General features: G+C 36.1%; 2 protein-coding genes across 5 annotated transcripts; both read left to right on the forward strand.

Moving 5' to 3' along the window:
• The first annotated feature begins 351 nt into the window (after window positions 1-351).
• Window positions 352-24,549, forward strand: LOC120779486. 4 transcript variants are annotated; one of them, XM_040111768.1, is made up of 4 exons: window positions 352-523; window positions 23,740-23,885; window positions 23,945-24,156; window positions 24,220-24,549. In XM_040111768.1, exons 2-4 carry the CDS (start codon window positions 23,810-23,812, stop codon window positions 24,391-24,393), a joined length of 462 nt encoding a protein of 153 aa, XP_039967702.1. In that variant the 5' UTR covers window positions 352-523; window positions 23,740-23,809; the 3' UTR covers window positions 24,394-24,549. The 4 variants fall into 4 exon arrangements, with proteins under 4 accessions (XP_039967702.1, XP_039967703.1, XP_039967706.1 ...); XM_040111769.1 differs by lacking the exon at window positions 352-523 and adding an exon at window positions 681-723; XM_040111772.1 differs by lacking the exon at window positions 352-523 and adding an exon at window positions 1,150-1,354.
• LOC120779832 lies at window positions 15,081-19,014 on the forward strand. The gene is made up of 5 exons (XM_040112200.1): window positions 15,081-15,114; window positions 18,166-18,310; window positions 18,373-18,578; window positions 18,651-18,804; window positions 18,866-19,014. The coding sequence occupies exons 2-5, from the start codon at window positions 18,172-18,174 to the stop codon at window positions 19,012-19,014; spliced, it is 648 nt and encodes a 215-aa protein (XP_039968134.1). The 5' UTR covers window positions 15,081-15,114; window positions 18,166-18,171.
• Window positions 24,550-25,297: the final 748 nt, after the last annotated feature.

Here is a 25,297-nt window from a genome sequence, read left to right on the forward strand (position 1 = left end):
AAAATAAAAAGAAATTAAAATATCGATATTCTCAATACTCGGGTCTGAAAGAGAATTGGTATTTTTACCAAAAGACATTAGAAAAATATAACATAGTAGAAAAATGTATAATTCATTATTATTGCAGGCAGAAGAAGAAGTTGGACACAACACCCCGGCGTTTATAATTCTTCTGTGTTCAACTTCTTCTTCTTTCTGCAATAATAATGAATTATAAATTTGTCTATTATGTATTTATCATTTTTATCAATTCTCGTTCAGTCTCGAATATCGAGAGTATCGATAATTCGAAAACGATCACTGCATGAATCTATAGTACCCATTCGAATTTACAACAGGGATGCCATAACTTCGAACATAACCTTGCCATTTTCGTTGAAGTGAAGTGATTGTTTTCATATTTTTATAAAAACAACTTAAAAACCAATTTCTCTTATTGATTAACTAAACAACATCAATAATTACGTGTATATATTTGATAGAATATATATTTTTAACATCTAAAGGCGTGTTAAGTGTAAAAGTGAGTGTTTAATTTCGGGAAATACGATGTTTTTTCACTAAAACAAAGAAAATATTGTTTATAAAGGCACGCGCCATACATATTCGTAAAGAAGAATTAAAAACGAGTATTTTAAGACATTTCCCGTGAAAATTGGTGCACGTTTTCGGAAAAGCCGCTCTCCTGAACATTTACCTGAAACTTTTTTTAATCGCATTTAGGTAAACAAAAAATAACCCGAAAATGTGCGTTGGTGTTAGTGCATGAAAAAAAAAATGTAGTTGTATTGAAATATTTGACAAAAATGGGTAGCCGTGGTTGGCAGGGTGCACATATAGATATACATATGTATGCAAGTATGTCCAAATAGATCAATGTCATCAGCGAGTTAATTTTTACATGAAGTAAAAATGAGTCAAAAGAATATATTTTTGAGCTGCACCGAAATGTGTACTCTTAATTAATACTCTTAGGACTGACTAATTACATGGTTCTTACTTCTATTTATACTAACGAGTATGTTTACTTATTACTAGTTGTTAATTTGTTTAAGTATAACATATTGTTTGTTTAGGTTTGTGTACATATGTATGTAAATCTTAGTGCTACTTATAGTATTGAGATAGTGGTTGCTTACTAGTAAATAACTATTTGAGTTGTTATTGTTTGTTGTACATATAGTGCACTTCTATTGTTCCAAGATAAGGTTGTTTTGATTTTGTTTGTTTACGATATTTTGATAAAATACTATTATGTATAAGGAATACGTTTCTTAACTCGCGCACGTGCAGTATATTGATAAGTGATAAAATAACAATTTGAATTTCTGAATGCACACATTCATGCATACAAGTATGTGCATGTTGAAATTCGCATATAAGATTAATATGATAGGAGATGTATATACATATATACTGTTGTGATACATTTAATTTCTATTTTTCTTTTATGATACAAAAATATTTATCAGTAAATCATATTATGTAAATAAAATTATTAAATATGCAAGTCCGAATTGACTATAAATATTACATTGCATGCATTCATACAAAATTATACTCATATCAATATATATTATTGCATATAAACCTTTAAAAATATATGTAAGTCAAACGGCCAAAAATGAAAGGAATGATCCATTAAGTGTATACACACATTTTGCACTTCTTAACCAAAATATGCAAAATTTGTAAAAAAAGGTAAGAAATCCACTGTTTAGCCTTAACTTTCGCATATTATCAATTCCGCATTGTAGAAAAATATAATTTTTCCAATTTTTCTTCATGAAAAAACTATCATGCATATATAACATGACATTTTTTTCTGCTTAACTTCTTTCATTTTTCTCGTTTCGTGGACGTTCCTCTGTATGTGAACAGTCGTCTTTTACTTATTACTGCTAAATAGCAGCGAATATGGTGAATTTCACGGTTGATTTTTTTCAGCTCTGTTAGCCGTCAAATCGAGCATCATACAAAATTCAATTTGTACCTTCTTATTGTTTTATGTTCTCCGATCTTGCACATAGTGCCAATAGACATCGTCAGAAGATGTATGTTCTTCTTTTCTATGGCTTCGCAAAGGACTACATACAGCAGTCCACGAGCGTTCTCTCTACATTGGCCAACTTGCCTAACTTAACCATAAAGAGGTTTCTTTGGACATGCAGAACGTGCGTCCACATTAATGGAGAGCATTATAACTGCCGATGAAAAATGGGTTTATGATTTTGACATGCAAACAAGTCAACAAACATGGAATGGAGGGAATCAAAAATTAAGGTTTGTTTTTTCGGTATTTGTGGTTTGGTGCATAATGAATGACGGTCAATAAGGAGTTCAATTTGTATGGAGGCGTTTGCGTGGTAATATCCGTCGGAAATGGCAGGAACTGAAGAAAAACAATTCATGGATTTTAAACGACAATAATGCACTGTTGCATCGGGCCTGATTGTGATAGAAATTAAAGCCAAAAAAGCACTGAATACCATCGATCAACCACTGTATTCACCAGATTCGTGCTCCGTATGATTTTTCTTGTACCACAAACTGAAATTGCCGCTGCGTGGAACCCGTTCTCAGTCGATAAAACAAATTCGGTCAAGGAACTGAAAGCCATCCCAAAAAGTGCTTATGAAAAGTGTTTTGAGGACTGGAAAAATCATTGGCATAAGTGTATGACATCTCATGAATAATGACATCTGATGAATAATTAAATATTTTGCGTTTTATTTTTAATTTCCGTGTACCTATTTGTCACAATGTATTTTTGTAACATGTTGCTACAGAGTATAATATAGGGTTATGTATATATAAATGATTGGGATGACGAGACAAGTGGTCTTTCTCTCCGCCCGTCCTTTTCACTGTCCATCTTAATGCCCTAACTATGTAAGCACTAAATTAAGGTACAAAACTGTTAATTGGCATAGGCGATCGCAGTTACAAGGGCACCTGTGAGCTAAAACTTTTGAAAAAAAATGAGTATGGTAGCGCACTCTTAGAGGTTTAATGTAAAAACAACTGCTTAAGATACAATATCCACAATCGCTCAGGACAAATCCCTTAAGCTGCGCACTCCCCATATAACGGTTCCATTAAAGACAATATGAAGACTAAAAAATTAATAAATAAGTACGCCAGCGGCATTAAACTTTACACCTAGGTTGTTACATGAGAACTTAAAAATAGAATGATGGGCGTATTACCGTATGTGGATCAATATATTTTATTATAATTTATCTCACATTATAGAAATTCGGAGAGAATACTTCTAATAATTGTATGACTCTATGTCACAATTGGATTAAATCAGATCATTCATTCTATTCATCTGTTTAGGGCCTATATTCCTAATAGAATGATTTTCGAACTTCGACTTTATACCGCATACATCGGCAAATGTATCTTCTTCTTCTTCTTAATTGGCGTAGACACCGCTTACGCGATTATAGCCGAGTTAACAACAGCGCGCCAGTCGTTTCTTTTTTTCGCTACGTGGCGCCAATTGGATATTCCAAGCGTAGCCAGGTTCTTCCAACGGAGTGGAGGTCTTCCTCTTCCTCTGCCTCCCCCGGCGGGTACAGCGTCGAAAACTTTCAGAGCTGGAGTGTTTTCGCCCATTCGGACAACATGACCTAGCCAGCGTAGCCGCTGTCTTTTAATTCGCTGAACTATGTCAATGTCATCGTATATCTCGTACAGCTCATCGTTCCATCGAATGCGATATTCGCCGTGGCCAACGCGCAAAGGACCATAAATCTTTCGCAGAACTTTTCTCTCAAAAACTCGCAACGTCGACTCATCAGTAGTTGACATCGTCCAAGCCTCTGCACCATATAGCAAGACGGGAATTATGAGTGACTTATAGAGATTGGTTTTTGTTTGTCGAGAGAGGACTTTGCTTCTCAATTGCCTACTCAGTCAGAAGTAGCACCTGTTGGCAAGAGTTATCCTGCGTTGGATTTCTAGGCTGACATTGTTCGTGGTGTTTACGCTGGTTCCAAGATAGACGAAATTATCTACAACTTCAAAGTTATGACTGTCAACAGTGACGTGAGTGCCAAGTCGCGAGTGCGACGAATGTTTGTTTGATGACAGGAGATATTTCGTCTTGCCCTCGTTCACTGCCAGACCCATTTCTTTTGCTTCCTTGTCCAGTCTGGAGAAAGCAGAACTAAGAAGAAGAACTATAGAAGATGGTATTTTCTCTGTTTAGTTCTGCAGCTCGAACTATTTTCTCCAGAAGCAGGTTGAAGAAGTCGCACGATAGGGAGTCGCCTTGTCTGAAACCTCGTTTGGTATCGAACGGCTCGGAGAGGTCCTTCCCGATCCTGACGGAGCTTCTGGTGTTACTCAACGTCAGATTACACAGCCGTATTAGTTTTGCGGGGATACCAAATTCAGACATCGCGACATAAAGACAGCTCCTTTTTGTGCTGTCGAAAGCAGCTTTGAAATCGACGAAGAGGTGGTGTGTTTCGATTCTTCTTTCACGGGTCTTTTCCAAGATTTGGCGCATGGTGAATATCTGGTCGGTTGTTGATTTTCCAGGTCTGAAGCCACACTGATAAGGTCCAATCAGTTTGTTGACGGTGGGCTTTAATCTTTCACACAATACGCTCGATAGAACCTTATATGCGATGTTGAGGAGGCTAATCCCACGGTAGTTGGCGCAGATTGTGGGGTCTCCCTTTGTATGGATTGGGCATAGCACACTTAAATTCCAATCGTTGGGCATGCTTTCGTCCGACCATATTTTACAAAGAAACTGATGCATGCTCCTTATCAGTTCTTCGCCGCCGTGTTTGAATAGCTCGGCCGGCAATCCGTCGGCCCCTGCCGCTTTGTTGTTTTTCAGGCGGGCAATTGTTACTCGAACTTCTTCATGGTCGGGTAATGGAAGGTCTGCTCCATCGTCATCGATTGGGGAATCGGGTTCGCCTTCTCCTGGTGTTGTGCATTCACTGCCATTCAGCAGGTTGGAGAAGTGTTCCCTCCATAATTTAAGTATGCTCTGGGCATCGGTGACTAGATCACCTTTGGGGGTTCTACAAGAGTATGCTCCGGTCTTGAAACCTTCTGTAAGCCGCCGCCGCTTGTTCGTAGAACTTTCGAGCATTACCCCTGTCGGCCAGCTTATCAAGCTCTTCGTACTCACGCATTTCGGCCTCCTTCTTTTTCTGTCTACAAATGCGTCTCGCTTCCCTCTTCAACTCTCGGTATCTATCCCATCCCGCACGTGTTGTGGTCGATCGTTACATTGCGAGGTAGGCAGCCTGTTTTCTCTCCGCTGCGACACGGCACTCCTCGTCGTACCAGCTGTTCTTTTGCACTTTCCGAAAACCAATGGTTTCGGTTGCAGCTGTACGTAAGGAGTTTGAAATGTATGAGTTATTTAAATCACAGAGAACGTTTTTTCTTACAACGGTTCATCTTTGCGTTAAAATGGATAAAATCGGATGAAAATTACTTTAACATACAAATCTTATGCACCTGCAGGCTTCGGTTACATCCGAAATTAGCCTTTCCTTATTTATTTCATAAAAAGCTACTAGTAAAATGCAGGTAATAATAATCCAAAATAACCCCAAAAAATATTATTTGATCTATCGACTGCTGTCATGCTAAAATGAGTGTCAACAATAAATTAGTTATCATTTATTAATACTTACAGCAAATAAATACAACCTTGAACTAAAGTACCATAAATAAGTATTTTGCGCTGTTTTAAGTTGACGTTTTACAATTAAGTTGTAATTCATCTGATTTTCCGTAACTTTTAAATACGACTCGAACCAGTTATGAAGTATTTAGATTCCCTAACATGAAGTATTTAGATTGCCAAACAAAATTCCAATATAGCCGAAAATAACCTGTGTATGGGACTAAAAGTAGTAGACTATAATATATATGTACATATTACACAGAGGCAAATGTAATGCACTGAGTACATCGAATAGTTCAATATAGGAAGAACTACGACAGGTGCTACGAATACACGAGAAACGGAATGCCTTAGAAATACATAGAAAGTTACCGATTTACATCGATCAGTGGTCTAGTAGATTTGACATATTTAACTGGCTAAATGCTAAAGTTCTCCTCGGATGTAGTAAGGCACTTTTCCTAATACAATGGGGAACAATTATTTGCATTGCAAGTTGAAACACTGATGCAACCAGGGATAAAGGAATGCCTTACCTATTCCAGTGTGAACGCGCCTCAAATAAGCGTTTTTTATATCAATTTCCATTGTAGCCAGATCGGGCAAAATAATATTTTTGGACATTTGAATTAAAACACCCATCATTTCTTATGATCAAAAATTACTATAAGGATATTGGACTTTTAATATATGGAGAAACTACTTAAATCATTTTTTCTTGAGATTTTATGGTATATTAAAACAACTGACTTTTGATCTTTCAATACTTAGTTAGGTGAATTAAGCCTGCCGTTCACATATATTTTTGGTTAAACCTACAGTGTGCAAAAGAGGGGAAGAAACAGAAAAAACACAAATGTCTCGTTTTTCAATGAACTTTCGTGACATAGAATATTCTATTCGTTGGTTTCATGGAAGTGATGAAATTGATGTCGAAGAGTGGTTAGGCGAATTCGAAAAAACTTCTACTTTAATGAGAGGGACGAATACCAAAAGTTTATATTTGCAAAAAAATCTCTACGAGGTTTGGCTAAACTGTTTAATCAAAGTGAACGCGGAATCACATCGTGGCAAAAATTAAAATTGGCTTTAGAAGAAGAATTAAAACAATCGTAAACAGTGCGCAAATATACAAACAACCTCTTCTTCTTAATTGGCGTAGACACCGCTTACGCGATTATAGCCGAGTTAACAAAAGCGCGCCAGTCGTTTCTTCTTTTCGCTGCGCGGCGCCAATTGCTTCTCAATTGCCTACTCAGTCCGAAATGCACCTGTTGCCAAGAGTTATCCTGTGTTGGATTTCCAGGCTGACATTGTTGGTGGTGTTTATGCTAGTTCCCAAATATACGAAACTATCTAAAACTTCAAAGTCAACAGTGACGTGAGAGCCAAGTCGCGAGTGCGACGACCGTTTGTTTGATGACAGGAGATATTTCGGCATGCCCTCGTTCACTGCCAGACCCATTTGCTTTGCTTCCCTGCCCAGTCTGAAGAAAGCAGAACTAACGGCGCCGGTGTTGAGGCCAATGATATCAATATCATCGACATATGCCAGCAGCTGTACACTCTTATAAAAGATTGTACCTGCTCGATTAAGTTCTGCATCTCGAATTATTTTTTCCAGCAGCAGATTGAAGAAGTCGCACGATAGGGAGTCGCATTGTCTGAAACCTCGTTTGGTATCGAACGGCGCGGAGAGGTCCGTCCCGATCCTGACGGAGCTTTTCGTGTTGCTCAACGTCAGTTTCCACAGCCGTATTAGTTTTGCGGGGATACCAAATTCAGACATCGCGACATAAAGGCAGCTCCTTTTCGTGCTGTCGAAAGCAGCTTTGAAATCGACGAAGAGGTGGTGTGTGTCAATTCTTCTTTCACGGGTCTTTTCCAAGATTTGGCGCATGGTGAATATCTGGACGGTTGTTGATTTGCCAGGTCTAAAGCCATACTGATAAAGTCCAATCAGTTTGTTGACGGTGGGCTTTAATCTTTCACACAATACGCTCAATAGAACCTTATATGCGATGTTTAGGACGCTTATCCCACGGTAGTTGGCGCAGGTTGTGGTGTCTCTCTTTGTATGGATTGGGCATAGCACACTTAAATTCCAATCGTTGGGCATGCTTTCATCCGACCATATTTTACAAAGAAGCTGATTCATGATCCTTATCAGTTCTTCGCCGCCGTGTTTGAATAGCTCGGCTGGTAATCCATCGGCCCCGCCGCTTTGTTGTTCTTCGGGCGGGTAATTGCTATTCGAACTTCTTCATAGTCGGGCATTGGAACGTCTGCTCCATCGTCATTGATTGGGGAATCGGGTTTGCCATCTCCTGGCGTTATACGTTCACTGCAATTCAGCAGGTTGGAGAAGTGTTCCCTCCATAATTTAAGTATGCTCTGGGCATCGGTCACTAGATCACCTTTGGGGGTTCTACAAGAGTATGCTCTGGTCTTGAAACTTTCTGTAAGCCGCCGCCGCTTGTTCGTAGAATTTTCGAGCAATACCCTTGTCGGCCAGCTTCTCAAGCTCTTCATACTCACGCATTTCGGCCTCTTTCTTTTTCTGTCTGCAAATGCGCCTCGCTTTCCTTTTCAACTCTCGGTATCTATCCCATCCCGCACGTGTTGTGGTCGACCGTAACGTTGCGAGGTAGGCAGTCTGTTTTCTCTCCCCTGCGACACGGTACTCCTCGTCGTACCAGCTGTTCTTTTGCATTTTCCGAAAACCTATGGTTTTGGTTGCAGCCGTACGTAAGGTGTTTGAAATGCCGTCCCACAGTTCCCTTATACCGAGTTGTTGACGAGTGCTCTCAGAGATTAAGAGTGCAAGCCGAGTAGAAAATCGTTCGGCTGTCTGCTGTGATTGCCGCTTCTCGACTTCGAACCTTCCTTGTGTTTGTTGACGTGCATTTTTTGCTGCACAGAGGCGGGTGCGAATTTTGGCTGCAACAAGATAGTGGTCCGAGTCGATGTTAGGACCTCGGAGCGTACGCAAGTCTAGAATACTGGAGACGTGTCTTCCGTCTATCACAACATGATCGATCTGGTTGGTGGCTTTTCAATCCGGAGACAGCCAGGTAGCTTAATGTGTTTTCTTGTGCTGGAATCTAGTACTACAGATAACCATATTTCGGGCTCCAGCGAAGTCGATCAGACTCAATCCATTTAGGGATGTTTCGTCGTGGAGGCTGAATTTACCGACGGTAGTGTCAAAGATACCTTCTTTGCCCACCCTGGCGTTAAAGTTGGTGAACGTACGGCATGTAATAATATTACACCAATTGGAGAACTTAGTATTGATATAAGTATTGAAAATCAATATTTTTGTTTAAATTTTTTGGTAGTACCATCAAAATTAATGGACATTGCAAGCAGATAAACAAAAAAATCGTGATGCACTTTCCATTCGAAAATTTCTTGGGACAACGTAGAAAGCGTTTTTAATATGATGCAAATGGACTCAGTAGTAGATAAATTTGATATCGATGAAACAAATAGTGTGAAAGCGAAAGAAAAAGTGCGTAGTAAGGTGTGCGAATATAAGCCGAATAAGTGCAAACCAACAAATGTGCAAATGACTATTTTTTAAGTGATGAAACTCCAATATCGTTTAGACCACGTAGACTGCCATTAACACAAAGAAGTATTGTTAATGATCAAATAGATCAGTGGATCAAAGACGGCATAATTGAAAACTCATATTCTGATTTTAGTAGTCCGGTGGTTTTAGTAAAAAAAGAGACGGTAGTCCAAGATTGTGTGTAGATTATAGACAATTAAACAAAGTAATTGTAAAAGATCGGTTTCCATTATCCTTGATAGAAGACCAGCTAGACCGATTGCAAAATGCAAAAATATTTAGCACAATTGACTTAAAAAATGGATTTTTCATGTGCCTGTGTCTGAATCTAGCCGCAAATACACGTCATTCGTTACATATGGCGCACAGTTCCAGTTTTTAAAAATTCCATTTGGCTTATCGAACTCTCCCGGTGTTTTCCAAAGACATGTAAATGCAATTTTCTGCCATTTGATGCGTAGGGGAATAGCACTACCTTACATACACGATATAATTGTACTAGAAATGAACGAAAATGATAGAGTGCGTAATTTAGAAGAAGTGTTGAATCAGTGTAAAGACTATGGACTTGTAATTAATTGGGAAAACTGTAAACTAAAACAAGTAAGGAAGGGCTAAGTTCGGGTGTCACCGAACATTTTATACTCTCGCATGGTAAAGTGATAATCGAGATTTCATAATACGTCATTTACATATTTTTCAAATACCGTATTTTTGTAAAGTTTTATTCCGCTATCATCATTGGTTCCTAATGTTTATACTCGTATTATACAGAGAAGGCATCAGATGGAATTCAAAATAGCTTTATATTGGAAGAATTCGTGGTTGTGAACCGATTTCACCCATATTTCGTACATGTCATCAGGGTGTTAAGAAAATATTATATACCGAATTTCATTGAAATCGGTGTAGTAGCTCCTGAGATATGGTTCTTGGTCCATAAGTGGGCGGCGCCACTCCCATTTTCAATTTTTAAAAAAAGGCTGGGTGCAGCTTCCTTCTGCCATTTCTTCCGTAAAATTTAGTGTTTCTGACGTTTTTTGTTAGTCGGTTAACGCACTTTTAGTGATTTTGAACATAACCTTTGTATGGGAGGTGGGCGTGGTTATTATCCGATTTCTTCCATTTTTGAACTGTATATGGAAATGCCTGAAAAAAACGACTTTGTAGACCTTGGTTGACATAGCTATAGTAGTTTCCGAGATATGTACAAAAAACTTAGTAGGGGGCGGGGCCACGCCCACTTTTCCAAAACAATTGCGTCCAAATATGCCCCTCTCTAATGCGATCCTTTGTGCTAAATTTCACTTTAATATCTTTATTTATGGCTTAGTTATGACACTTTATAGGTTTTCGGTTTCCGCCATTTTGTGGGCGTGGCAGTGGGCCGATTTTGCCCATCTTCGAACTTAACCTTCTTATGGAGCCAAGGAATACGTGTACCACGTTTCATCATGATATCTCAATTTTTACTCAAGTTACAGCTTGCACGGACGGACGGATGTACAGACGGACGGACGGACGGACAGACAGACATCCGGATTTCGACTCTACTCGTCGCCCTGATCACTTTGGTATATATAACCCTATATCTGACTCTTTTAGTTTTAGGACTTACAAACAACCGTTATGTGAACAAAACTATAATACTCTCGTTAGCAACATTGTTGCGAGAGTATAAAAAAAGCGAGTAGAGTTGATGGGTCATGTAATTAGAAAAAAAACAAGCACAGACAGGCAGACAGAGTCCAACAAGTAATAAATTCCGCATACAACAGAAGTATTGACATGACACCTCTCGAATTATTAACGGGCGTTTAAATTCGTACATCTGACGACTTAAGCATCAAACAACTCATCGAAGAAGAAATAAGATCATAACTCCAAACAAATATTAAAGATGCAAACTGAAAACAAAAAGACATACAATCTTAGACGCAAAGAAGCTAACCAATATTCATAAAACGATTTAGTCGCCGTGAAGAGAACACAGTTTGGTGGCGGTCTCAAATTAAAACCAATATATTTGGATCCATATCAAATTACTAAAGTCTAACTATGATGTTTAAAAAGTTGGCGTAGCCGAAGATCCAAATCGAACGACGACTTGTGCAGAATTTATAAAACCATGGTAAAATTTTCATAATGAAGACGACGGAGTAGTCGAGGTCGAAAACAATGCAGGATGGCCGAGTTGTGGGGTTTGAGCAACACGGAAACCCTTTTTCGCAAGAAGTTTCGAACAACAGACTCCGAACCAAAAAATGCCAGTGATAGACGACGACTTGACGAAAGAACGCGTAGCCGTACGCATCTGACGAATTGAATCACCTTCAAAGTTTATTTTTCAAAATTAACGGTTAATCCTTTTTACTTTTGTAAAAACCATTTGACGCATATGACGACTTAAATTATCATCGAAGTATCTTTCTCCAAAATCAATTGTTAATCGTTTTACTTTTATAATAACCATTTTTATTAACAAATAAAATTTGTACGTTTTAAAATGTTCTTAAAATATTATGAAATCGCAGTTCAATAAAAGAAGTTAACATATAAGTGGTCCCAAATGCACAGAAGAGCTTGATAAAAGCCGGTAAAAATTTAAAAATTGTCGTGACATCAACCATCTTTAGGTGAAATCCCACATAATAGGAACTACTGGGCCAGTTTTAACCAAATTTGGTATATTTTTATCTCATAGTATGAAAATGAGAAAAGTTGGACTTTTTATATAAACAAGTTTAACGTTTCACATCCTACCTTTATTTAAGCGTGTGTAAATAGAATAGCAATGAAGTTATACAAGTAGTTCATTCCATTGTTTGCATCACTTAATATTGATCGAGGTAAATACGGAGTTACATATGTATGTATATATGCATAAACATTCAGGATCACAAAACGAATTGACTGTACTTTGGAGCGTGAAAGAGAAAACGATTCTCATTGTCTTTTTTGACATCAAAGGCATCGTCCACCATGAATTTGCTCCTTCTGACAATACGAAGGGTCAGTCGGGTAAAATAAGACATTGCAGCCGATTGGAAGTTGAACCACGACAACGCCCCGGCTAACACCGCCTTCCTTTTAAACAGCTACCTAACCAAGGACGGTATCCCCACGATTCCGCAGCCGTTCTACAAACAGATGTGCCCTCCGGACTTTTTTGTTTCTTGAAAAGGCCATTGAAAGGCAAGCATTTTGAGACGATAGAGGGGATCCAAGCAGCACGCACCTCGGCTCTTAAGGCTATGCCGGCAGTGACAAATCGTTCCAGAAATTGAAGTATCGTCGCCTCGCCCATCGATATCATATTTAATGAGATTTATATGATAAAATCAATAAATTTAAATTCAAATAAAATTGTTGAAAAACTAAATGCATAAAAAAAAAACAAGTAAGGAAGGGCTAAGTTCGGGTGTCACCGAACATTTTATACTCTCGCACGATAAAGTGATAACCGAGATTTCATTATCTGTCATTTACACATTTTTCAAATATCGTATTTGCGTAAAGTTTTATTCCGCTATCATCATTGGTTCCTAATGTATGTATTATACAGAGAAGGCATCAGATGGAATTCAAAATAGCGTTATATTGGAAGAAGGCGTGGTTGTGAGCCGATTTCACCCATATTTGGTATATATCATCAGGGTGTTAAGAAAATATTACATACCGAATTTCATTGAAATCGGTTGAGTAGTTCCCGAGATATGGTTTTTGGTCCATAAATGGGCGACGCCACGCCCATTTTCTATTTAAAAACAAAACCTGGGTGCAGCTTCCTTCTGCCATTTCTTCCGTAAAATTTAATGTTTCTGACGTTTTTTGTTAGTCGGTTAACGCACTTTTAGTGATTTTCAACATAACCTTTGTATGGGAGGTGGGCGAGGATACTATGCGATTTCTTCCATTTTTTGTATATGGAAATGCCTGAAGGAAACGACTCTATAGAATTTGGTGGACATATGTAGCTATAGTAGTTTCCGAGATATGTACAAAAAACTTAGTAGGGGCGGGGCCACGCCCTGTTTTCCAAAAAAATTACGTCCAAATATGCCCTTCCCTAATGCGATCCTTTGTGCCAAATTTCACTTTAATATCTTTATTTATGGCTTAGTTATGACACTTTATAGGTTTTCGGTTTTCGCCATTTTGTGGGCGTGGCAGTAGGCCGATTTTGCCCATCTTCGAACTTAACCTTCTTATAGAGCCAAGAAATACGTGTACCAAGTTTCATCATGATATCTCAATTTTTACTCAAGTTACAGCTTGCACGGGCGGGCAGACAGACATCCGGATTTCAACTCTACTCGTCACCCTCATCACTTTGGTATATATAACCCTATATCTGACTCTTTTAGTTTTAGGACTAACAAACAACCGTTATGTGAACAAAACTATAATACTCTTCTTAGCAACTTTGTTGCGAGGGTATAAAAACTGGATGTTTTTATTTAACTTAACGCAGTGGTGAGTGCTCCCCAATATATCCAATACCCAATATATACATATACACACATTTGAACATGGTCTTTCGAGCCATACCGTGCCATTGGTTTCGTCCAAGAAACAAATACTTTAAAATTGTGGTGACAAAATTTTAAAAAGGAAGACAAACCACAAAAATAAAACAAAACAAAAAACAGTGCAGTGGCGAACAAAAACAAAAAAAAAAACAATATATACATACATACGTATATAACAAACAAAAAACATGTAAGGAAGGGCTAAGTTCGGGTGTCACCGAACATTTTATACTCTCGCATGATAAAGTGATAATCGAGATTTCATTATACGTCATTTACATATTTTTCAAATACCGTATTTTTGTAAAGTTTTATTCCGCTATCATCATTGGTTCTTAATGTTTATACTCGTATTATACAGTATTAGTTATATTGGAAGAAGGCGTGGTTGTGAACCGATTTCACCTATATTTTGTACATGTCATCAGGGTGTTAAGAAAATATTATATACCGAATTTCATTGAAATCGGTGTAGTAGCTCCTGAGATATGGTTTTTGGTCCATAAGTAGGCGAGGCCACGCCCATTTTCAATTTTTAAAAAACGCCTGGGTGCAGCTTCCTTCTGCAATTTCTTCCGTAAAATTTTGTGTTTCTGACGTTTTTTGTTAGTCCGTTAACGCACTTTTAGTGATTTTCAACATAACCTTTGTATGGGAGGTGGGCGTGGTTATTATCCGATTTCTTCCATTTTTGAACTGTATATGGAAATGCCTGAAGAAAACGACTCTGTAGAGTTTGGTTGACATAGCTATAGTAGTTTTCGAGATATGTACAAAAAACTTAGTAGGGGGCGGGGCCACGCCCACTTTTCCAAAAAAATTACGTCCAAATGTGCTCCTCCCTAATGCAATCCCTTGTGCCAAATTTCACTTTAATATCTTTATTTATGGCTTAGTTATGACACTTTATAAGTTGTCGGTTTCCGCCATTTTGTGGGCGTGGCAGTGGGCCGATTTTGCCCATCTTCGAACTTAACCTTCTTATGGAGCCAATGGTACACGTATTACCAAGTTTCATCAAGATATCTCAATTTTTACTCAAGTTACAGCTTGCACGGACGGACGGACGGACAGACGGACGGACGGACAGACAGACATCCGGATTTCGACTCTACTCGTCACCCTGATCACTTTGGTATATATAACCCTATATCTGACTCTTTTAGTTTTAGGACTTACAAACAACCGTTATGTGAACAAAACTATAATACTCTCCTTAGCAACTTTGTTGCGAGAGTATAAAAAAACCAAAAAATCCAAATAAAAGTGTGCAGTGCAAAAACAAAGCAGTGCACTAAACAAGCAAAACAAAAACAAAAAGACCAACATTATTAGATGTAAGTATATTAGAAACAAAAAAAAACAAGAAACAAAAGAAAGTGCAGTGCAGTACACTCAAAATATTCCAACATACTTATGTATGTACATACACCCTGCAAAGCATAAGGAATACCAAGTGAGCGTATTATCTCCTTTATTTATTTAACATATGCACATACATATGTATGTATATGTCTAAAATTACAGTCGTACTTATTATTATACCTGTAATTAAAATCCACTTCAACGGCTGAAATTTTACCAAACACGGTAAAATATATCAAAATAGTTATATATGTAAAAATGTATTGAAGCACAAAACACAAAGAAAAATTTAAGCAATTACTAGCGAAAAATTTCCGGCAAACCCAAAGTATATATCTATGTACTCAACTATACTTATCTATAAAGACAGCCGTTTTCAATAGAAACTATGTAGATGTGCATATTTTCTTACGTATGAACATATGTATATACCTGAGAAAACATCTTCTTTCTATTCCGTTTTCGCGTCCTCTCTCTATTGCTAAAGAATATCAGCATACCTCAATACAAATCTGCCTATGCTATACCCTACATACATTGGGTAAATTAATTATTACAAAATTATTAAAAAAGTAAACTTTGATTAGGAAATTAAATAAACGGGTTGGGGAAATTAACAAACAAAACAAATACATAATATATTAAAATCTAAAAAAAAAAATAAACAAAAACGCGCTTAGCATAAAAAAAATAATTGAACATAAACACTACATATTCGTATACACATAGTTACATATTCAAAGTCCACATTGGCAATTATTCGGCAATACCTCTTCTTCTTTGGCAAACAAAAACAAATAGGTTTGGGTACAAAAAGCGAATTGATCTCTCTAACGAGCTCTTAATTGCTTACGAAAAAATCATAATCATAAACACAGAAACAATTCGTGCATACTTACATATGTAAATAGCGCATTGATCTCTTCAGCGAGCTCTCAATTGCACAAAACATAACCCAATAAACCTTTCAATAAGCGAACGGCAATAGAGTTATAGAATAAGCTTATTGTAATGATTTTTCGAAAACATTTAATAAGCATATTTATGAAAGGTTTATTTAATTATAAAATAATAATACTTTTATAAACGTGCTTGAAAAATTATTCACATAGTAACAACATAACAAATATGATTGCAATTGACTTAAACCTCGCTATAGTTTGTAGCTCTGGTGTGTACATGAAACTTACAAAAAACTTACGCTCGCTACAGTTTTGCAACAACACTTGCAACAGACTTAGGCTCAATACAGTTTTCAAAGCTTACTGTTTCGTTTACCGTTATTCTGTCACGCCGTTGTTAGCGTCTTCACATTTTTCATTGTCATTGTAAAATTTCATCCGAAGTGAATAAGGTGAGAGTGAACATAATATCTTAAAATAATTTAAAATGCCATATAAAATAAAACAGTGGGTTCGTAATGAGTCTAGTGAAGTTGTTAGTTTGTTATTAAGTGCAAAAAAGAAAAACAAGAATAATGAAGATGAGGATATTGCAACCAGCTCCAGTCAAAATGATTTTAGTGAAGCAAATATTATTTGTGATTAAATCAATGAAACAGAAAATGAAATTTACAGTTTTGAGGAAAATAATAATGCTGAGCTCTTAATTAATAACGCGGATATAAAAAGAGATCTTGCTATTTGGTCAGTTAAGCATACTATGTCAAATAGTGCAACCAATGAGTTACTGATTATCTTACGAAAAACTTTTCCATATCTACCACGGGATGCAAGAACTTTAAAACAAACACCTCGTGATGCACCTATAACTCAAATACAAGGCGGCAATTATGTTCATTACGGCCTAAGAGATTGCCTTACCGATTTTTTTAGTCAAACAACATATTTAAATGATATAATTGATTTAAAAGTTCCTTAGCGCAGTCCTGGCCAATTTTAATTAACATTAATGGTACGGAGGCAGTACAAACTGTTGGCATTTATGGTGGAAACAGCAAGCCAAAAGATGTTAACGAGTTTATACAACCTTTTGTGGACGAATTAAGAGAATTAATGAACGAAAATTTTGCATACAATAACAAAATATATAAAATTAATTGTCATGCCATCATATGTGATGCTTCAGCTAGGTCGCTACTAATGGGAATAAAAAGTCATACAGGCTACAGTTCTTGCCATAAATGTAACCATAGAGGTGAGGTTTGTTTGGGTGTTGTGAAAACATTGATGAATGATAGGATTAAAAAAAAAACCAACCATATTCACTTAAAAATCAAAATATAGTTAACCTTAACGATCAGCTACTGTTTTTAAAAAGAAAGCTACCAAGCGAATTCCGGAGAAGTACGAGAGATTTGAAAGAGTTCGAAAGATATAAAGCGACTGAATTTCGAACTTTTCTGCTGTATGTTGGGCCGTTTGTATTAAAAACTGTTTTAAACGAAAAACGGTATTTGCATTTTCTGCAATTCAGTTTATCTATGAGGATTTTATTGGACAGTAAGCAATGCCAAACTAACAATAGGTGTGCTGATGAGTTATTGCAGAGTTTTGTGAAGTTATTGCCTGAGTATTATGATGCATCTATATCAGTTTACAACTTTCATTGTCTCACTCACCTGGCTAATGATTGTTTGCTGTATGGATCAAGCGAAACTATCAGCGCCTTCAAATTTGAAATAGAATATTAAAGAGACTTTAAAAAAAAACAACATATCGGTACAACTATATAATCGTTTGGTGGAGCAAAGCATTAATCCCTCAAGTCAAGGAAATTTTGAAAAAAACCAATACCTTTCTTGTCAGAAACCAACCCAAACAATTATTACAGCGTTGGAAATAATATTTATAAAGTCTCATCAATAATAAATAGCAAAGTTATTGGTCATCAAGTTTTGAATTTGAGATCTATGTTTCAAAATCCGCTAGAATCATCTCTTCTCAACATATGGAAAACATCAAATTTAACACTTTCGCAAGACACTTACGAACATCTTTCTAAAAATATAAATAAAATCTGTGCTCTTTCCAATAAAAATAATGAGTTCGGGTTTTTTCCAGCATTTCATGATAGCGGACAAACAGAATAATAATTTGAACAACATCTTTCAACAGACACAAAATTTATCTACACTCCAAACAGTATATAACGATTCGATTAATGGAAATAAAATCACTTTACAAGTTGAAGCTGTGTCATTTGATGGTAAAAATATTTGTTTATAATAAATTTGTATGCACTTTCTATTTTTTTTCATTAATTTCTAGAAATATCTCGAAAATTTGCTGCGACTCTTGAACCCATGTTCGTCAGATTGACGAACGAGATAACTTTATTGCGTCAGGAGGTCAAATCTCTGCATAAGGAAGTCAGTGTTAAAACAGGACAGATATATATATACAGAATTGGTCATCCCACAACAGCCATTTCAAAAAAACAGCTACAGGAAGATCCAAATTTGTTTGCTTCATTCGTAAGTTTACTAAAATACTAAATTAATTTGTTCGATAATCAATCATTTGTTTTTTCTTATTTTTAATCAAAGGAAATGGAACTCAAAACTGTTGGAAAAAAGCCCAACTTTACCAAAAATTGTTGGAGAAAATTATTGGTCGATGAACTGGCGGAAAAACTGTGTTGGAAAGGGACGGAGCAAAAAAAAGGTGTTCGCAGCCTAAGTACATCGAAATCAATTAGAAGTAAATTCTTAAATTTTTTTTTGAAATGTATATATTAATTTATTTTTCACAATTTTTTCAGATGCCGCAATTTCTATTGGAATCGGAGAGGATGCATTCGTCCGGACCACAAAGTCTCTCTTCCAATTTGCCAAAAACCGCCAAGAAAGCAAAGAAAAATATAAATCAAAAAAAATTAGCTCAACTGTAATCTCAAATGAAATGAAATAAATGAGAAATAACAATACAACAATTTAAAAACGCTTACTATTTTAAATTTTTCACAAGCTTATAAAATTTTGCTAAACTAAGCTTATTGTAAGCATGTTTAGAAAACTATTCTTTCAGTAAGCTTGTTCTATAATTAGACTTCTAAGCTTGTTGTATACTTCGACTACTAAGCTTATAGCGAGGGATCGCTTTTCTTTATTCTATAATTATTAAAAAGCCTTTCACAACAGTAGTCACTACAGTTTCCTAAGCATAAGGCTTAGGGCAGCAAGCTTGTTACAAGTTATTTCCAAAGCGTTTTAGTATGTTGGAAAGCACATATATACAGACATGCAAGTCCAAGTATTAGAGTGTACCTAAATAGTAATAATTTAATCAATTAAAAGTGCGGATATTTTCAAACTTAAAACTAAAATAAAATAAATAAATAATATTATTTTGCAAGAATGGTTAATAACGACACTAATCCAAATACACCTGCAGGAGCTACACGCCCAAAACAGGTTGCTAAATTCATTTCACAAAGTGACAGTTTAACAAGATACTGCACTAGATTTGCCGCATCACCGATTCACGAAAACTCGGAATCGTTATTAGAAATAAAAAGCCAAAATCTTAAAAATTTTTGGACTCGCCTCCAAGCGGCTTATGACGCCATACTAGAATCTGACGATTCAGACTTGCCACATAATTTTAAATCATCGGCTTATGATATTTACGAAAACTGCTTAGACCAGTACGAAGAAACAAAAGCTATGATATCCGATCAATTAAAGCTAATTAAAGCAATTGCACCTACTCCCCACAGTAGAGTAGAGCTGCCACAAATAGACAATGAAAAGGCAAGTACGGGCATCCACCTCGAGGTGCCCGCATGTGGTACAGAAACCTTTTACGGAGGTTATGAAGAGTGGCCGTCCTTCCGGAACATGTTTTCGGTCGTATACATAAACCACCCGCAATTATCACAAGCGCAAAAATTGTATCACCTCAGATACAAAACTAAATGTCGAGCAGGCATAATAGTAAGACAGTTCGCTCTTAATGACGATAATTTCAATTTGGCTTGGGAAGCCCTAAAAGCAAGGTACGAAAATTAAAGAATACTGGTCGATAAACAAGTAACGACACTAATGAACTTGCCAAACGTTAAGAAAGAAACAAGTGTAGAATTCATCAAACTAGAATCCACTGTTTCAAATTTCTTGTCGATTCTATCGACACAAAATATTCCCCCAGACAGCTGGGACCCTATTCTGGTAAATATATGTACCGACGCATTACCAGGAAAATCGTTACTTCTATGGGAGCAATCGCTTTCATCACGAAAAAGTGCCCAACGTGGCAACAAATGAAAGATTTTCTCACCACCCAATATGAAATTGCGGAAAGGTTAGAAGAAAAAATAATCAAAACTAAGAACAGTAAACACGACCAAAATGGAAGCTTAAATAGACCCCAAGTTAGTAACAAAAACAATTTAAATAAAAACTTTCACAAACCACAGTCGTTCACATCTGAACAACGAAAACCTACGTCATGCGAACTATGTAAAAGAGGGTATAAACTTAAATCTAGCGAGAGGTTTAAAAGCTTTAGAGGGTTAAGTTAACGAACGAAATAATTTTGTCAGGTCAAAAAGAATTTGCACAAATTGTCTGTCACATGCGCATTCATATAAAAATTGCAAAAGCTAATTTAATTGCTTACATTGTCACAAAAGACACCATTCAATGCTCACTACAGCACATTTCCTATGTAGCTTACCTCAAACAAAAAGAACCACGGGCTTAGTTACAAAAGCAAATCCCGAAAATTGCAAAGAGACACCATGTTGCTCAAAGGCACAAAAAGTTCAAAAGCTGCACAGCGAAACACAAAGTGGACTAATTACAGAATCAGTTACCACTTTACAAACTAAAGTTGAGATTAATACAAACAAATAACTTAATTCACAATTAAGGAAATTGCAAAAGTTAAGGAAACTTCCTCGTATAACAAACAAAACTGTAGAAGATCAGTATTGTGAAGACTTCTCTAAAGCCACAACTACTAGATCAAATATTGGCCGGTACGTCGTACGACTACCACTACAGCCACAATTTTCCAATACTCCACAAATTGGTATAAAAAACCACGTCAGAGTTACCTCTGACAATCCAAATTATTAAAAGCACATACAACTTTTCGGCGCCGCAGGATGGCTTTCGCCAATAATGAAAAGAAAAAAACAATTCTGTACAAATCCTAGAGCGGCGGCGGGCTACTAAACGCCAAATTAGTGCATACGCACTAAAACATAACATAGTTGTATCAAAAAGTCGATACTTTTCATAAATGTTCAAAAATAAATAAAATCTCAAAAGGAAGTTAAGGGATCACCATACTCCCAATGCGATAAAGTGACGCAAGTACACTTACAAAAAATAAAGGTCGCCTTTAACGCATCTATTCAAGCGCTGCTCATATGGGTGAGTTATGGAAATCAACTATACAAAGCTTCAAATTAAGTACAAAGAATTATATACTCCACGAATCGAAGCCGTCCTCTATTCACTCTCACTCCCTCGCAAGATCCCTCTATTGTCACAGTCTTAACTCCAAGGCTAAGGAGTACCCATTCTGGCCATATCTGAGCCAGGCGTGGAGTTACTATCCTTCATAAGCCAAGAGTAAATTAAATGCAAACATTTTCCGATCATACAGAAAAGGCTATACCGGTATACCAAACCGATGAAATAGGAAATTGTAAATTACCGCTAATAAAATTAAAAAAAAAGCAAATAACTTTTTTGCTATAATAATACAATAAGTCGACAAAACACGCTTTTATTACTGCCTCAAGCACCAATACCTACACAAAACAAAAATTTCTATTAAAACCAAAATCGTTTCTTACAGCTAATATTCTGCGCCCTCGGCTACTCCTCCAACAGTAAGCCGAGTTGTATGTCTCAGATTATATATATAAAACTAGGCAAAATATTCGCCTAGGGGGCCCAGGATGTTTAAATGAAATAAGCATCCATCCCCTCTCCTCGGTAAAACTGGCGCATCCTAATGCAATAGCGCAATTCACCACAGCTGATGACACTACAACACAACTCAATACATCTGTACACCAACCCACTCAACAAAAAGGATGGGCAACGGGAAGGCAGACCCAACTGGTTCTAAGCAATTCGTGCGACACATACAGTTCGATCATCAACTTTCGCATATACACTCCGCCTCACGCTATTCTCCTCCATTTACTAAATTCAACCACGATCCGAGTCTACTCGATCGCCAGCAGTGACAAATTGTTCCAGAAATTGAAGTATCGCCGCCTCGCCTCATATTTAATGAGATATATCGAGTATACATTTGAACACGGTCAAATTTAAATATATTTAATGAACGTAAGGCGCTGGATATACGTATACAAGTACATTAGCTTACTGCCGCAAATGTAATATATATATATACCCAATAAACAATTGCGTAAATGTTGCGTAAATCTGCGCTAAAATAAAGTTATCTACAAACATTTGAGTAAACTTGCTTACAAATGTGAGAAATAAGTTTAATTATAAGTTTACTTATCTTATATTTGTAAGTTTAAAATAAATGCGTTGAAAAAACGTTTACTTACAAACATAAATGTAAACTTATGATGCAACATTTCAAATCGGTTTACACGTAAACACAAAAAGGAAACCAACCGTTTACCATTTCCCGTTAGTTTTTTCGCCGACTCTCTGACGACTGTTTTTCCTTTTTTGAGTGATCGCAGTTCATAATTATTGGATTTTTGAGATGTAAAGACGAGCGTTTTAAATAAAACAGTGGAAAAGTTAATAACTAAAAATAATTAATTGAAAAATTACTTACATATACAGAGCAGCAAAAACTTTTAGTTGCCACTTGATGCACTTGTTGTATTCAAATGATAATGAACAGTCGCAACCTACAACCTCCGCAGCTTCACCTAATCCTTGCCCTATCCCATCCACTTCTTCCCCGCCGCAGAGAAATGAATGTGAATTTCAACTAATTGAACAAAATTTGAGTGAATCAAGTTCTGATTCAGATGAGTTAAGTCCTTTAGAATTTTATGAGCATCAGCCACCAATTGATATCTTCATAGATGAATTTACATCATGGGTTATTGAATCAAACATTTCAAACGATTTGGGAAATAAGCTTTTGAAAATTTTAGGCACTAAAATTCCTGGACTACCAAAGGATGTTCGCACATTAAAAAAAACTCCAACAGACACCCCTACTACTTGCTTAAGTGAAGGGCAATATTTCCATTATGGTCTTAAAGATTGTTTGACAGATTTTCTTCAAACAAAATTACATTCACTAAGTTCAAATGATTTAGCATTAAATATAAATGTAGATGGCTTACCAATATCTAAAAGTTTAAAGAAAAATTTGTGGCCAATTCTGATAAATATTTATGGTACAGAATCTGTGTTAGTTGTTGGAATTTTTGCCGGTAGTTCTCATCCAATATCTGCTAATGAATATCTAAAACCTTTTGTTGATGAAATGAATGATCTTATTGCCAGCGGACTCCAATTTGATTCAAAAAATTATAATCATCAGTATTTCATATGTATAATACAAACAGCTTAACTTTTTCAAATGTTTTAAGTTCCCATATCCTAACCAAAATAATAAAAGTACTTTATTTACATAACTTTAAAAGTGATTCACATTCCTTTCTTCCTCTAGTTTCACATAATGTCCGCCAATAAATCATACACATACAACTCCCAAGAACCAATAGCCCAAACAAATACGGATGGAGTGCATTTGCAATTTGAAACATCCATCAACCAAAACGGAAATAACCACACTGGATCCCACATTTTTAGAAGGTAGTCAATATCAATTATTTATTTGAAACATTTTTTTTAATGAAAATGTTTTTTTGCAGCAATTCAAAGCACCATTGATGCAGCTGTATCCAAATCTATGGGAAGAATCGTCGAGGAGGTAAGAAGCTTGCGGCGAGATATCGCAGAGTTGAGGAATAGCAGAGACAATGTTCCATCAAAAAAGATTATGCCAGCGGAACCTTTAAACACAGTGGAGCAATTTATGGAATTGGAGAGTTTACTCCAGAAGGATGAAGAATATGCTAAATTTGTAAGTAAATATTTATTGACTGTTTGAAAGCCAATTTTACAATTTCCTTTTTTTTTTTTGAAGAAATCGGAACTTATGCAAAATATTAAATACACAGGAGCGAAATTCGTCAGAAGAGCTTGGCGCTCATTGGTATCCGATGAATGTGCTCAACATTTTGCTTGGAGTGGAACGTCAGACAAAAAACCTGTCCGCGTCTTAAAAGTATCTATGGCTATCCGCCATCCAGCTACTTAATAATAAAACTTAATAAACTTTATATGTGTACTTATATACTTATATATTATATTAACTTAAATTTCAGATGTCTTCTTACATGAAGTGAAGGGCAATGACACTGAATATATAAGTGGCACCAAGACGATTTTTCAGTTTGCCAAAAATAGACAAAAACGGAAGGACCAAAATGCAGCAAATTAATTATTTTACCTAACTATTTTTCTATCATTTCATTTTTAAAGAATGTTTTATAAATTTTAATTTTTAGCATAAGTAAATATGTATATATAATAAATAATATTAAATGAATTAAAACTAATAAAAAAAATAATGATATATCTAAAAAATCATTACAACACGTTTACAAATACATTTGAAAATAAACTTACAAGCGGTTGGATATTAATTTAATAAATGCTTACTTTTAAGTTTAAAAATAAGCGATTTTACAAGTATGTGAGAAAGACCAAAGTAATGTAACGTTTTGGTTCTTTACAAGTTTGATGATTTGATGATTGATTCTTTACAAGTCTTTTTTGGTTCTTTACAAGTAGGTTTACCAGTGTAAGTTTATTTTAAGTTTATTTACAAACGCGATTGTTTACTGGGTATACATATATATCGAATAAATCTGTAGGTGTGTGAGCTATCTTCCTGTAATGAAATGTATTCCCAAATGATAGTTGTGTTCAAAAAATAACGGGAAATTTCGTTTTTTGAGATTTTTTTTTATTCATTTGTCTACATTAGTGTTGTCGCTTTGAAAATATGTAGTAACTATTCGATATCATGCACTTCTTCCAATCGTCGAAACACTTCTCACACTCGATTTTTGAAATAACCTTTACCTCTTTCAGCAATGCACTTTTAATGTCAGTTATGCTTGTAAAAATACGGCCAGTTAAGGCTCTCTTTATTTTTG

The sequence above is a fragment of the Bactrocera tryoni genome, unplaced genomic scaffold, assembly GCF_016617805.1.
Source record: "Bactrocera tryoni isolate S06 unplaced genomic scaffold, CSIRO_BtryS06_freeze2 scaffold_11, whole genome shotgun sequence".
In the NCBI taxonomy this organism is placed as follows: Eukaryota; Metazoa; Arthropoda; class Insecta; order Diptera; family Tephritidae; genus Bactrocera; species Bactrocera tryoni.